Below are 15,542 nucleotides of genomic sequence, written 5' to 3'. Positions count from 1 at the left end.
CTCCGTAACTACTTCCCGAAGCTTCGTAGAAATCTGTGTTTGCGTAATCCTGCTGACAGACAAACAAACCCACAGACAAAAACATTTGGCGGAGGTAATGAAAACTTAACAGTAAGGATGTGACAGCCCCTCAGACATGATCCGACTGAAATTAAACTAAAACTAAATGATCTTGTTGGAGCAGCCTCAGCTTCCCCACCATTATAAACTATGTCAAGTTATCCAGGATGTTTGATTCAGTTTCCCTGGATTTACAGTGTTGTCACGGCTTACAGCTTCAGACAGAAACCCTGTAATTAAACAAAGCCCTCCACATTGTTTTCAGGCAGATATCTGAATTTTGCATGACAGCTGATCATTGGCACTGGACTGAGAGGGCTCTTGTTTCTTATCTGGCAATAAGCGAGCTGAAATCCCCTCCTGTAACCGTGCACAACCTGCAGAACCGCACAAATATTATGTCTCCCTAGAAACACAATAGCGGTATTTATTCCTTTATTTTGGGGCTGTTTTTTCCATGTCAGATGCCGAGAGGAAGGTTTCTAACTCTTGCGGGAGCAGATTGCAACATGTCTCGGGATCCTGGTGAATAGATTAAAGGCTGGCGAGCGCAGGCTTTTTGTGGAGCCGCACTTTTGTACGCAAACACATGCACAGGCAACAAAAACCTTCAAACACTTTTCAGACCAATAGCCTGGAAGCATTGCGTGGCTCCGAGGGGCTGTGCCACCGGTGCGACAGATGGTACCGGGAGGCCTGGTGTTGTGGCTCACCCGAAGCTCCATCCACAGTGCTCAGCATCACCACACTGCTCAGCGTGACACTCGAGCGACCAGCCACCCAGCTCCCAGGAATAGATAGCCTCTGTTCACATGGCCAAGGTTAGGTTCCTCACTGCCACAGTCAAAGGGGATCAGTGAGCAGTAAGAAAAAACAAAAACATGTAATCTATTCTTGATTCGGTCAATAATAGTTTTATTGTGTGTCCGGTATAGGTCAATTAAAGAAGTTGAACCTTGTTACACCTGTTCACACCCAAATTAGCAGGTATATGCAGGTTATTTAAACGTGGGTGAACCTATAGAAGGCGGTTAACTCCTCTCCCATTGATAGTAGGGTGTGTCATCTCCGACGTCACAAACACGCTGACAACTTATGTGCCTTTAAATCCATGTGTTCACCTGGATTCATGGATCTTGATGAACAAAATCAGGGATATTTAGGGGACATGAATATATGTGTGTGTGCAATTTGGTGAAGATTAAAATAAAAAATCTGGTGTAGTGAATTTCAATGTAGTTCCATAAGGGGAGCGTTGGGCCTTGGCAGAGGTGTGTGCTCTACTGAGTGAGTTCTAGTTGTGAGAAGTTTAGATGAACTTTAAACTTCCAGTGAGAAATTATTTTGTTAGCCTTGGTTTTCACTAAATTCCTTAAGTGGACGATCTGCTCGCTACGCACTCGAAAGTGGGTGAATTCATATTTTTACTGACCCAGAAATAACTTTAACGCTTTCATCTTCAGGATGACGGGTATATAATACATACTATGTATGTTTGAGCCTCTCATGCAGCAGGAGTCACTTTCAAAGTGATTCAGAGCTTCTAAGCTCATTAAATGTTAATCAAAAAATCTATTTTCAGATCACTTGGAGATCTGTCATGAGGATTTCAGGTCAGCCAGGAGGCTACTACATCTGAGCACTGAGTGAACAGGACCATCCTTTATTTGTTGGAAAGTATTTTTAACAAGTGTCTGAGCTTGTGTTTTAATGTTTTTTTACTTAAATGTTGGTAATATCATGATGCACACGTGATCTGACCTTCACCCAAACTGCAAAATGTCTTTAGAAGCCTCTGCTTTGAATTCTGAATGAACAACTACCCTTGACCGCGGTCCATTTTATAAATGGCACAGCGGCACTAGTGAGACAACCCTGTCTCACAATGGCTTTTTGCAACACATCCACTGTCCTTTCCATTATTCATGACGTGTTTGCTCAGACAGTGCCTTGAACCACGAGGAGTACTCCTGTCTGTCTTCTCCACAAGGAGAGTTAGAGAGAAAAGTGCATGAGCTGCACACACACACTGGAAGGGCCTGTTTTCATCTGTTTCTGGAGAAAAACAGATGTCCAGTAATATGTTGAGGGGCACAACGCTTAATAGCCTGGACCTCAGTGATGATGGTGAAAGGAGCTGGTGAATGAAACAGTGCAGATGAACTCATGGAACATTTCCAAGTTTGAACTGTATGTGTGTCTCTGTAATTTTCTGTACTGGCATCATCCGACCCGGCTGCCATTACATCATCAGACAAGATTTCTTCCTCTCTTGTCTCTGTCAAGAATTTTTCAAGTCAGCCTTACTTTTGTGTCAAAGTATATTCCCCTTCAAATAGGTTTTTGCTTTTCCTATCTATATATTTCACTGTACACAGGGCAGTAAAGGTAAAGATAAGATTGTCCATTATTGATCCCTATGTTACAGCAGCCTGAATTACAAAAGGATTTAAAAGAATAGAAACGTTAGTTAGTGCAGTATATCCAAATGTATATAAATCAATAGATATATAATATGAGCAAAGTACAGTATGTGAAATACGTAGCATACTGTTATTATTATTGTCAATAATAATAATAATTAAAATGTTAATTAGTTATTTATTGTCAAACACTTAGTACTCCTACTTTTTCCTACACTGCATTTATATACATTCATTTCATCAATTTAAATTATTGCTGTATTCAATCAGGTGAAATTATGTGATATGTCTTATTTTACATATACATAATAAACAGTACAGCTATATGGATCAGCCTAAGATGAATAATACATATAATAAATATAGTTTGAGTGAAATAAAGTACAATACAAAATCAAACATGTCATACTAAAAGGCAGGCTGCTACCACCACCACCACCACCACCACTACTACTACTGCTACTACTACTGCTACTACTACTATTACTACTGTTACAATACAATCACTGTTCACTGCATTCAAAGACAGTCTAACATATACAGTAATATGTTTGAGTCATATGTCGACCGAGAACATTTCATTGCAAGAAACCGCCTCTTTCTACTCAGTTGGATTTTCTGACAGCACAGACAGAATATTATTACATTTTCAGATGTCAGGAGGTTTGTAAATCACCCACCAAACAAAGTTCAGAAGCAGGACTCTGCCTCCAGCTGCAGTTCCACAAAGTGACGACATCTTGTTGGCAAAAAAATAAAGAAAACAAACCGGCCACTCTCACTTTGACATCAGTCTCCCTTCGTGTTTGGCTGAATGTGAGTTAGTGAATGGTTTATTTTGTTCTGCCTTCACATTTGTCATTGTTATGCAGCTCATGCACATGTTTACTAAAATAAACCCAATGTTTACCTGGAAGTTAATCGTGCTTTTGAAAATGCTTGTGCTCAGTAAGCTAAATGCAAAAGCAGTAGTCTGATCTTCTGCAGAAAATAGATAATTGCAGTGGAGAGATTCTCCATTAACATCATCAGTGGCAGCGATGCCTCTGTGCCTTGATTAAAATGTGAGCATGCAGGCCCATCTCCGAACAGTTGTTAAGACCATTAGCAGAAGTAACTCAGACACGAGCAGAGTAGAAATGTAGTGAAGTACAGGATTCTCTCCAAACCCTCCGGCTATGAATCATCTTAATGCAATGTGTGCCAGCAGGTGGAAATGACTCAAATTTGTTCCCACAGTGAAATATGCATCACACTGATACTCCTCTCTCTGGTGTTCAGGTCGGCGTAGGATCAGAGTCATTTTGTTTCCATGCAGGCGCCACATTAAAAGATGGTCAGATAATGACACAAAACGCTTTTATGTGTATACAACACTGTGCCGCTGCATAAACAATTTCTTTCTCAGCGAGTTGTTGACGATGATGCAAGAGCTCCCATGAAGGAAGAAACTATTGACATGACGATAACATCTGAAAATATGAGTAATCCAGTTTTTTTTTCTTTGATGACATGGAGGAGAATTTAGTTTTTAATGTAATATGGGGGTGTTGGTTAGAGTTGTGAGTCATCTCCATGTGCTTAGAACCTTTTAAATGAAAACACGGAGTAAGGACAAAAGGAAGTCAGATATCTGCACCAGCATGTTAAGCAGAATCTCAGCCACAAAGGAGAAACTCTGCAATCTGAGGAAGCACAATGGATGAAGATATAATGTATGCAAATGAGGGAAACAGACAAAGACCCTATTCTTCTCTCTCGGGTCTGTCGACTGTATCAGATTCTTACTATCTTCTCAGCCCATCCACTGTGCTCAAACTACATTATATAAAAACAATGTTCTAAGTGCTGCAGCAGCGTTTCCCCTCATTGCTGCGCTGCACTGCACGTTGTTAAACACATTTATATATTTTAAGCTTTATCTGAATGTATCTGTGCGGTCTTATGTTGCAATGTGACTGGGTGGTTTCAGTCTGAATCTTCATTTTGAGACGTCATCTCTGTTGTAAATTCTACCAAGTGAAAAAAAAGAAACTGTCTATTAATGCAAAGTCATCTTCCTAAATTTCACAAGTTTGTCAAGTGAGCTGCATCTACAAGCCTTGGAGCAAATTGTGAAATTGGATTAATTTACATGGTGATACTTTGAACTGGATTTGGAGTTTGATGCACCTGCACACAGAACTATCGCCACAACATAAATTAGCTTACAGGAATCAAGTGCAGGACTTAAAGGCCAGCTACGAAAACATTTTCTTTAGGGTTAGTCACATGTTAAATACATAAACTATAGGTGAGGCTTTTGTGTCTGTTTCAGAAAAGGTTTTAAAATTCTGCTCTTTTGTCTTTTGCAGCTCCAAGGATCTTTGCGACGAAAGCTCGAGGGACATGCACCAGGACATATACCAAAGCAGAATGGGTTATCCTGCGGTTTCTCAGGATCGGACTTTAAGAGGGTCCGTGTGGACACTGGCGCTCTGGGACATGGGCCTTGCAACCATAACTTGACCCAGTCTCACTCTCTCCATGGGTCATCAGCCATGGGCATGCAGAGGAAAAATTACATGATGCCTCATGGAGTGGGGTCCGACATCTTCAACATGACCCTGAAGGAAATGAAAAAAGAGCCCATCGAGGTCCCGTCGTGTGGCCAATCAAACACAGAGATGATTTTTGACTTCAAGGATGAATGTGGCAGTCAGATTGACCCAGATCTCCAGGATCTGTTTGATGAGCTGACAAAGACAGTGTCCCCGCTGAATGACCTGGAGTTCGAGAAGATGCTGAAACAGGATGATACATTCGGTTTGGATCTAGGTCGGCCAAGCTCAGCAGGCGCAGCTGCCAGTCTGTGTTCCCCGATGGACAAGCCGATCAAGACGGAGCACTCCCCAGATTATGGCCAGGTTCACGCTGGCTCGCCACAGCTTCGCCCGGCCTCAGCAGGGCCCTCGTTCACACTGACCAGCACCTCTTCCACCACCACTACACAGAAACCCAACACTCAGGCAGGACACCCCAGAGCCATGCCCTGCTGGCCAGAAATATCCCACGCAGAGCAGCTGAAGCAGATGGCGGCAAACCAGCAGCAGCCGAGCTCTTTGCTCCATCACCACCACCAACCACCACCTGTGGGATTGACCAGCTGGGCTCCTGCCATGAGCAGCCACTCTTCCACCAGCACCTTCCCCCAGGACAAGGTCTCCGGCCCAGCCCAGGTTAACCAGCAGAGGATCGGAGCCCAGAGCAAAGGGATCAACAACTGCCTCTTCAAGTCAAACGGCCACAGTGGCTCCCATCACCTGGACATGAAGATTCTTAGCACCAAGCCCACACTGCACTTCAGCCCCAAAGCTCCGCATTCTGCCGGGGGTCAGCCGATGTCTATCATGGCAAGCTCAGTGAACAAGGCCTCAGCCCAACAGCAGCAGTCGCCTTCGACGTGCCAGAACCAGCCTCATTCAACGCTCCACTTCCAGAACCAACAGATCTCCACGTCAGGGGCCCTTTGTCTGCAACCCAAGACTGTTCCTGCCGGGCTGCCGTTCAAGCTGACACAACAGCGACAGGTAAAGGCTCCATTTAAGTTCTATTAAAAAAATTTGTAGAACTTTTTAAAAGACACATGTTATGCTCTTATTCAGGTTCACATATTCATTCAATCCATCACACTTACATAGCGCCTTTCATACAGGTTAGTGAAGTTCAAAGTGCTTCACAATTTCCATCAGACTGGCCGCTCTGTGTACATTATGCAAATGTGGGAAAACGTTATGTCACCAGTATTGGCCATACTGCTGACGAGGCGTTTCAGTAGCAGTGTTTTCTGTGGGGAAAAGGAGCTCCCTTTGCTGCTTTTTAGCTTTGCAGAAGTTTAACAAACACAATATCACACACTTGAAAGAAAAACCTTAAAAAGCATAATATGTCTCTTTTAAGGAGTTAAAACAAATCCGCTTTGCATTTCTTTTGTTTGTAAAAAGGGTTTTTCACACAAACTAGGTCATCTCAAGACAATTGAAATATACAGAATATTCCATCATGCATTTTTTATTTAAAAATGATCCCTGGCATTAGAAGGTTTTCACAGCTGATGCCATTAAATCATGAGCTGTTAATGGCAGCATCTTTTATGACAGATGGTGCAAATCACGATGTGAGTGGCCGAAAATTCATTTACATCCTTTCAGGATTTATCTTGATGATTTATCTTGTTGCAAGTTTTGAATAACTGGCTTGCGTGTTTTATTCCTCTATGTGTAAAATAAGTAATAGCACTGGATGCCATCTCCTCTGCTGAAGGTGTAGTAACATGATTCACAGTCAAACAAACTCGCATTAGTCCTCCTCATCAGTCGACATCCTCAGTTTGCTCGCAGCAGTCAACAGTGCAGCGGCTGTTTGTTTTGAGACTATCTTGTCATTGTTCTCACTGCTGTCTCTGCCTTTTTGCTGTTGAATATGTATTTCCCCCTGAAAGTGCTTTGACGATGACACAGATTGCCAGACCACGGTAGATTAACATGCAGGACTTCTAATTTCTTTGCTTGTCATGGTGGCTCCCCATCAGGGCACAGATATGCACAGCGGGATTTGCTAATTGGAGGTTGTTAGCTACAAGGGACAAGTGGTGGAAAATGACAGTAATCTGCTTAGCCTGGTGCCGGAGGTTGAATCACTGATTTGTTATGATTGGGGAGATTTAGGTCGTCCCCCCCTCTTTCATTTCTTGCACTCACAGTATCTGTAACCGTCTTTGTGTGAAATGATAATGCGAGCCACACAAGAGAGCTCTCCTAACCTCTACAGATCAAGGCAAGTGCCTGAGTGACTGGGAGAGGGTGGGAGGAGGGAGGGAGGGAGGGGAGGGAGCTGTGCAGACATTGAAGTAAACAAGATAGGATGACAAATACATCATCATGCATGGGTGTAACAGAACCAGTTTTACTACTATACCAGGGAGCCACTGACTCCTTCAACACAACACGTAGCTGTGTACACTCATGTTTAACCCCCCCCCCCCCCCCCCCCCCCCCCCCCCCCCCCAAGTCTCTAAGAATATATTCATCATCAAAGATTTGTGTTTTATTTTATGAGGCTGAGATCTTTGAAATCTTCAATACTGATTCATCTGTAATCTGTATTTTTCAGAACTCCAAATGACCCCATTTCTAAAACATTTTAACAATGTATATTAAGTATTAACAAATTATATTATATTAACAAAACAGAAATCCCCTAATTTATTCAAGGTACCTGGATGTTTCGTGTGGTCGCCTTTTAATTTCTTCTTTGCCCGTCTCTGCCAAAACTTCCAGGGCAAATGACGCATAGAGAAGGAACAACGATTATTCCCTGCTGTTTGCTACATAACTTACTAAATATCAAAACCTCATCCGTGAACGTGATTTTCATTGGAGTCACATAAGGTAGATGTTCATCCGCAAGGTTGGTGAAGACAACAACTCCCATGATCCCATGCTGCTACATGACATCATCAAACTAGGTCTTTTGTTATTGATTTGATTGGGAGACTGCCAAAGTTACCATATCCTTTAAATAAAAATGACCAGAATTACCATTAACTTTAGCTTTATTAGTGACACTAGAAGCATTGCTGACAATCACTTATGATAATATTTCCGTCCTTCTGAAGTTAATGCAGCATATTAAAATCTGAAATTATAAGAATATAAATGGTACATAATTAAAAAGCCACAGTAGTGACAGGGAAATGGAAGAGATGTAGAAGAGCTTAATGAAAAAGCTTTGAATGGAATTTGATCAATAATTTAAAAAAGCAAAGGTTTTCAAAGCCCGAAGCTCCTAAAAGTAAAAAGCTCAGTCACCTCTGGTCTTTAAATTACTGAGGACGTGAAGCTCTGGCAGGAGTTCATGAGGGGTGAGACAACTTTCCTCCAAAGCACATTGAGCTTTAACGATGCATTTTTGTTTGAACAAATGAAATATGCAAACGTGAAGGGAGGAGATATTTTAAAAAATGTGAAGAGGAGGTGTTTGAAAGAAACTGAAAGCAGTGTTTGTCTTATGCTGTCAGCGTGGAGAGGGTTAAACGTCCAGCTAATGAGGAAGCGACAGCTCACAGAGAGGAGGGAAAAAAGAGTCTCTTCCCACAGGGAATTGAATTAGTAATGCTGGATAAGTAAGGGTCCTGAAAGAGTGCCCTGATTCCCCCGTGCATCACCAGTGAGAGGGACTACAGCACCGGGCTTCCTCCGACTGAGAGGGGCTGAGGACCTTTTCTCGAAAAAACAGCTTTGCAGTTGAAATAATCGTTTGCAGAGTCAGACGTGTCAAAATTCAAACCCACCACTCTGCAAATCCCAACCCATGATGTCACACACACAGAAAAAACACCTAACTCAGGGAATGTATGAAAAAGTAGAGGACACTGATGCATTATGAAACCTGGGTTGCTGTGGTTGGTGGGCGATGCTGTTTCAAGGACACACTTCAGCGGTGAAGCTATGTTGTGTATTTAAGCTACAGTGACAAATGCTAAAAAGAGAAAAACCTGACGTGTTCATAATAATTTCAGGCTGTCGTTATGCTGCCTGAAATCAAACGTTTTTTTTTCCCTTTGTGCAAAATATCTGTTTGCAATTTTCTAGTATCGAAATGCCTTGGAGCATTACGCAGGTGCAGAAAAGGCAATTTTTAAGAATTATAGTAACTGAGGTTTTTTTTTGGCTCAAACTGAGGTATTTTGAGTTATTCACTCCTCTTGTAATATAATAAAATGTTGCGAAAAAAAGCAAGTTTTCACAATGGAGATTGGATTTATACTGTTGAACTGCAACTGGAACCGCCTCCAGGACAGATTTATAAATGTCACTTCCTAGTTTTATAGTTTCAACCATCTACTGATCTAGCAGAGTGGAAACAGGCTATATACTATATACAGGCACACTAATAAACCTTTACATACAAATTTACATTTCACAGAAAATCTTATCTGCTCAGCACAAGGGAAGACACATATTGTGCATATAGTTCATGCATAAATACATCTTATTGTATCTGTATATATCTATTGTATCATTTTATTTCATGAGGCAGACCTCTTTAATATTATTCAACAATCAATAAACATATTTCAGGACTCCAAATGACCCAATTTCCTTAAGAAAAGATAATATGTAGAAGAAAAATCAATAAAATGCCTAAAAGTGACTAGATGTGTTATATTATGTTGACTTGTGTACATACATTATTCCAAGTAAGACAAATATTGTGCAGTAATGTCATCGCTTTCATTATTAGCCTCAGCTAATATAGATTCCCATTTAGAGCTAGCACTCTGCTTTCTCTCCTTTCTACGCACACAGAAACACCAAAATTGTAAGTGCAACTAAAGCCGAAGCTCTGTTGTAAATAAGGTCTCTGCAGCGTTTGTTGATTATCCCGTGGCACCACATCCCTCATAAGAGCTGGGCCACGAGGGTTGAGCCTCCACCAGGTCACTCCGGCAGTGCAGTGAAGGGAGTGCTTGTTTCCTGGGAAAGGGAGCCGCGGCCAAGTCCAGATGCCGAGCTGCTCCCCGGGGACAGCGTCCTGAGTCCAGACTTGGAGGAAGTGCAGTGTGAGAGCCGGCGAGGCTGGGCCTGGATCACTGTCAGCTGCCTACACTGCCGCAGGATGGGAGACTAAATCACTCCGCTCCTTCTCTGAGGCCCGAGCCACATGTGGTATTCATTTACAACAAGCTTGTGAAGAATGAGAAGGGGGAAAAAACACGGAAAACAGCTTTATGACACATGAGGATGACAGAGAGGATTACTCAGTTGAACATGCTAGAACACCCCTCACTGGGTTTGTCTTACAGCAGCGATGGAACAAGCCCTCTCCAGTGTACCTCTGTGGGGAAAATGTCTGTGATGGACACAGTTTCTCACAGTCTGCTCACAGCGAAGCGAAGCCAGCGACTGTGCTTTGGAGAGTAACAGGAGAAACCAGTGTTTTGATGTTTTAGTCCCTGTGTAACCTCATTGCCATGCTCGGTTTGCTGTGTGGGTTGAGCTCAGACGAGGAAGCCGAATATTAGCTCATCTGAAATGGCTTGTGACTCCTGATGAGTTTCAACTTCACTCACTCTCTAATCCTGTCTCGTTAGTTCTCCATATTTCAGCCCCCATTCATTATCATTCACCGACGCACACACTCTCTCGCACACACACAGGCACGTACACACACACTTCCCTCTCTTTTCTTTCTGTTTTTCTTTTGGGACCACAGAGTCACCACCCTGTAGAGAGTCGTCCTCAGCAAAGAATCTGTTCTCTAAGTAATAGCTTCTGCTAAATGCACTGTTGGATTTAATCCACTTCACCCTGGGAAATATTTTAAGTCAACACAATGACTGACACTGTATACACAGCCTGTGTTTACTTGGATTTGGTGCACATTAACCTCATTCATGACAAATGCTTGCAATTTGTCGAAGCTCCAGTGTAGAGAGTGTCCTTGTGTCCACAAGAAAGACCGGTTTAGCTTTACGTTTGGAGAGTATGGATGGCAGCTTTAAAAAGAAAAATATGCATTACAAGGATATGTAACATCTCAAATGCCAAGATGGTGAAAGCTTGAAAGCGCACACAGGACATGACATCAAATAAAAAATCTCAAGATGTCTCAATTTCCTTTGAGTGCAGCCGACTACAACGTTTTAATCAGTGTGATAGTGTCAGGAGCCAAATGGGTTTTCTGGAGGGTGGAATGTCTCCGTGCCAAACACAACAGTGATCAGTAAAGGAGAGCTTAAATGGAGGTAGTCATGGTGCTGGCGCCTAACTCCCTATCGGCACACATTTTCTGCTGTCTCAGGGATTCTTTCCACTCTCTTTAGACTCAATTATCAAGGGAGACGCAGGCCTTGAGGAGGAGGGCTCGCACTCCCCTCCTCCAAAAAAGAAAAATCCTCTCACCAAGTCTCCCTTTTTTATCTGCAGAGGGAGTCGCCTTGACCACATTCTGGAGGTTGCATAGCATCTTTGACACAGATCTAAAATGCCTTGTAGAGTTTTGCCCTCTCGTGGCCAACCTCTGTCATTGCATCGTTTTCTCGTGCAGCATTTTTTTTTCCCTGCAACAGCTTCTTTCACTGCACTCAGCTGAGAAAAAACAAAAAGGCATATTTGCTGTTGACTTTAATGTGAAACCATGTGTGTCCTCCTCTAAGGGCGTTCCTCCTGGTCCAAGGCTGCCCATCAATGGGAGCTTAGGAGTCATGTCAGCCCAGTCGCAGCCACGAGCCCCGGTGCCCAACAACCTGCAGAAAGGCCCGACCAAAACTCCAGCCATGCTGAGACAGCTTAACCAACAACAGCACACTATCAGCAATCCAGTAAGATCACTAACTCCTGAGCAGTTCAGACAGCGGTGAGCATTTGTTAGGAATGATTCATTATATTTATAACTTTGTGTTTTCTTTTCAGGACAAAGACAACGCACATGATCAGTTCAGCCGTCACCTCACGAGACCACCCCCAGATTACAAACAGTCCAGAAGTATGGTGGGACTCAAGCAAGGAAATATCTTCACAGGTATTGCCATTTCTGATCGGACTGAAATTATCAATGTGATTGTAACTCTTATTCACGACCAGCTTTTCTTTGATCTCTTTAGGTCAGAACTCCTCCACGTCTTCCAGCAGTGGCCCCGAGAACGACCTGCAGTCCATGTCTTGTCACCTCCCAAGTGGGTCTGGCTCGAAGATGAGTCCTTCACCATCAGAGCGCAGATTTGGCATCGGCACCGACTGTCATCCGACTCCTTGTATCAGCCAGTTCCAGCCACACAACAACCAGAATCCGATTGGACTAAATCAGAATAAACCGAGGTTCCTCGGACCAAACCAAGCAGGTTCCTTTGGGATGAACAGTGCAGCAGGTGTCCAACATCCCAGAACGACAGCTGACCTGCATTCCTCAGGGGTCCCGGGGCAGGGTCTCGGAGGCTTGATGACAAATGTCAACATGGGGTGGGGCTCAGCCAACAAGCAATTGACAACTGGACTTGGCATTAGGCGTCTACCCAACCAGCTGCAGTCGCCGGGTGCGCAGCTGGACATGTCGAACCATCCTTACCAACAGAGGCACATCGGACCGCCGAACCAGGTCGCACCGGATATAGGGATGCTCCCTCTTAACCCCTCAATAAGAGACACAGGCCCGAGGCCGAGCCAGCCGATCATGGGCTCCCCATCGACAGTGGGGAACCTGAACCAGGCCTCTCCTGAACAGAGGGTGCCGGCGGGGAACTTCGCCGAGCCCACCCCTAGCTCCACCAGCTACCACCAGAACAACAGGGCCAACCGCCTGACCTTTGACTTCCTGCCCGAGGGAGACAACACCGTCCCCGGCATCAACACAGACTCAGACTTTATTGACTCTTTGCTCAAGTCTGGCTCTGGGAACGACGACTGGATGAAAGACATAAATTTGGATGAGATTCTTGGCAGCCACTAGTGAATTTTCGTTCACAAAAAAAAAAAGAAAAAGAAACAAAGACCCAAAGCCTAAACCCACAAAACTGTATGTAAGGTGGAAGGAGAAACATTTGTAAATAATGATAAAAATGGGATTTTATAAACTCACAATATTTGTTATCCAAGTAATACTGTATTGTTTTATATTGTATTTACTGTGAAATCTGTTTTCTGTCTTTAGCATATTTCGATTCCTGGTATTTTGTCCAAGAAACTGCTTCTGTTCGCGGTCACTGTTGTTATGGTCGGTCATATTCAAGCTGTAGTGCTGTCCTGTAGGATGAGATACCAAATTCACACTGTGAAAAGAAAACATTGCTGTGTTGCTTTCAGGTTCATCTCCAAGTTTAATGTCTCCACCCACTATAGCATGATATGGTATTTACCTTCAGACGTTTTGCTGCCACACAAACACACAAATGTTTTTATTTTTTTCTTACGTACTGTTCAAGCTTTTTTGATCTGTGGTAGTTTTTGATGCAGTTTAAATAATGTAACCATTCTTTTTTTTTCATGTGATATTTAATAATTATTGGGATAGTATTAAAACATTATAACACATGCAATTAATAAAATTGATTTGAATTCAGTGTTTTGTTTTCTTGAATAGCCTCACTGTCAAGCATCTAAAGCAAAGACAGAAATTACCTTTTATTTCTATTTTTGTGTTTTTTATTGTTTTACTAGAATATAGATATTGCAATTATGTGACATGTTCTTTTAACTCCAGGCAGCAAATCCCCAATCTAATTATAATGAGCGATTTCAGTTTCAGAATATCAGAGGAGTGATGGATGTCCTGCACAGGCATTGTATACAGACAATACTAACATATAGTTATTTTCTTGTGATTTTGATATAAAACCACGAGAGATTCCGACGTTACACAGTCGCTGTCGACAAACATGAAAGCCTTGAAAAGTGATGCAAGAGCCTGCAACCAGCTCTGGTTTGTATTTTAATTATCAAAGGAGAAATGTCAGAGATGACGCTGGTGAAGAAACGTGTTCACGTCCGATGTAACGGTTAATCTATCTATGAGCATAAACATCAACAGCGTCTACATGAAGAAGAAAAATGCTGCCAACATCAGGGGAGAACAACCAGTGCAAAGTAAACATGATATTATATCATATCAATATTATAAGAATCAGAAATATGCTGATCCATACTCTGTCTGAATTACCTATTTAGAAGTCTCCATCTACCTCCTGACCCTAAATTCTGTTGTCTTGTGTATTATTTACATATTAATATATATATATATGTATATATATATATATATATATATATATATATATATATATATATAGTTATAGTTATAGTTATAGTTATTTATTAGTTTGTTTATTTGAGGAAAATCTGTATGGGGCGCCAAAAGTAAAGTTGCAACTTTTGACCTTATTTAGCTCCAAAATGTTGTGTATTTTTTAAATTCACTCTTTTACATTTTCACGTTCAGGTTCAGCATTTACACTTTAGGTTTACATTTAATATTTACATTTAACAGTGACATTATCTTCAGTTAATTTGATTTTGTGCTAAATATGTGAATATAAAGTAAACAAATATTGCTTTAAAACTGGGGTTTTGGAGCCAAATGTGGTGAAAAGAACAATCAACGCCCCCAAAATTTACACTGTTACCTGGGTTCTTGAGTTTTTACGTGTTCCAGCAACCTAACCGAAACCTAACTTTGGCACATGACCCTAAACTTAGCACTTAACCTTAACCCTAACGGGCACTTACATGACAACGATGTATTAGTTGTACTTCCTAACGTCTATGAAAGTCTTCATCGAAAGTTGTGTTGTCGAGTTGGGCCAAATCTGCCCTCTAGAAGTCGCAGTAGGTAACTACATCTTGCTTATTTTGTTAGTAAGCTTCTAAATGGAAATATTACTTTGCATTGTGTCAGGATAAAAAGATAAACGATGAGGGGAAATATTACTGAAATATGTGTGAGGATTTATTATAAACTTTCTAAGCGCTGCAATGTCTCGCTTTAAGTTTTTAAGAAGCACTGGTTCAATAAATCTACAAACAAAAACATTCAACAATCAAAGGAGCAAAGAAGATAATTACAAAAACTAAAGTATTAGGAAATTGAATCATTTGTACAGTGCAAAATCACAGCATACATTATCTCAAGGCAAACTCTTTGCAGAAAGTATAGTGCATTGTTATGTTTACTTTGTGACTACAAAACATAATATCTCAGTTATTCACAATGAATAACAGAGGGCAGAGAGAATTTAACACCCACAGTAAAAGCAATGTCTTTTTAAGTATTTGTATAATTATCTTGTGTATTGTATTAAATTATATTTGCTTGTAATATTTGTTAACTTTTCTCACAAATTTCCTGAATAAAATAATAGTCGCATTGACTAAAATATCATGGAAAATGTTGTAGTACATAAGGCATCAAAAATATCATTATTTAATATATATACTATAGTAACATGTCAATACCCATTGGAACATTAAAATGTGTATTGATGGGTTTATAATTTAAATACAAAGAATAAATTGGCACACAGGGAAAATA

General features: G+C 41.6%; 1 protein-coding gene across 1 annotated transcript in view; it reads left to right on the top strand.

Moving 5' to 3' along the window:
* Positions 1-13,580, top strand: part of maml2 (mastermind like transcriptional coactivator 2) — a 40,957-nt gene extending 27,377 nt beyond the window's left edge. Inside the window, exons 2-5 of the mRNA XM_020087935.2 lie at positions 4,838-6,052; positions 11,683-11,847; positions 11,939-12,047; positions 12,130-13,580. Coding sequence (XP_019943494.1) covers positions 4,838-6,052; positions 11,683-11,847; positions 11,939-12,047; positions 12,130-12,971 — 2,331 coding nt within the window. The 3' untranslated portion in view covers positions 12,972-13,580. The remainder of the gene's footprint in view (positions 1-4,837; positions 6,053-11,682; positions 11,848-11,938; positions 12,048-12,129) is intronic.
* Positions 13,581-15,542: the final 1,962 nt, after the last annotated feature.

The sequence above is a fragment of the Paralichthys olivaceus genome, chromosome 11, assembly GCF_024713975.1.
Source record: "Paralichthys olivaceus isolate ysfri-2021 chromosome 11, ASM2471397v2, whole genome shotgun sequence".
Taxonomy (NCBI): Eukaryota; Metazoa; Chordata; class Actinopteri; order Pleuronectiformes; family Paralichthyidae; genus Paralichthys; species Paralichthys olivaceus.
Note: the sequence above shows the minus strand (reverse complement) of the source record. Positions and strands in the feature narration are given on the sequence as shown.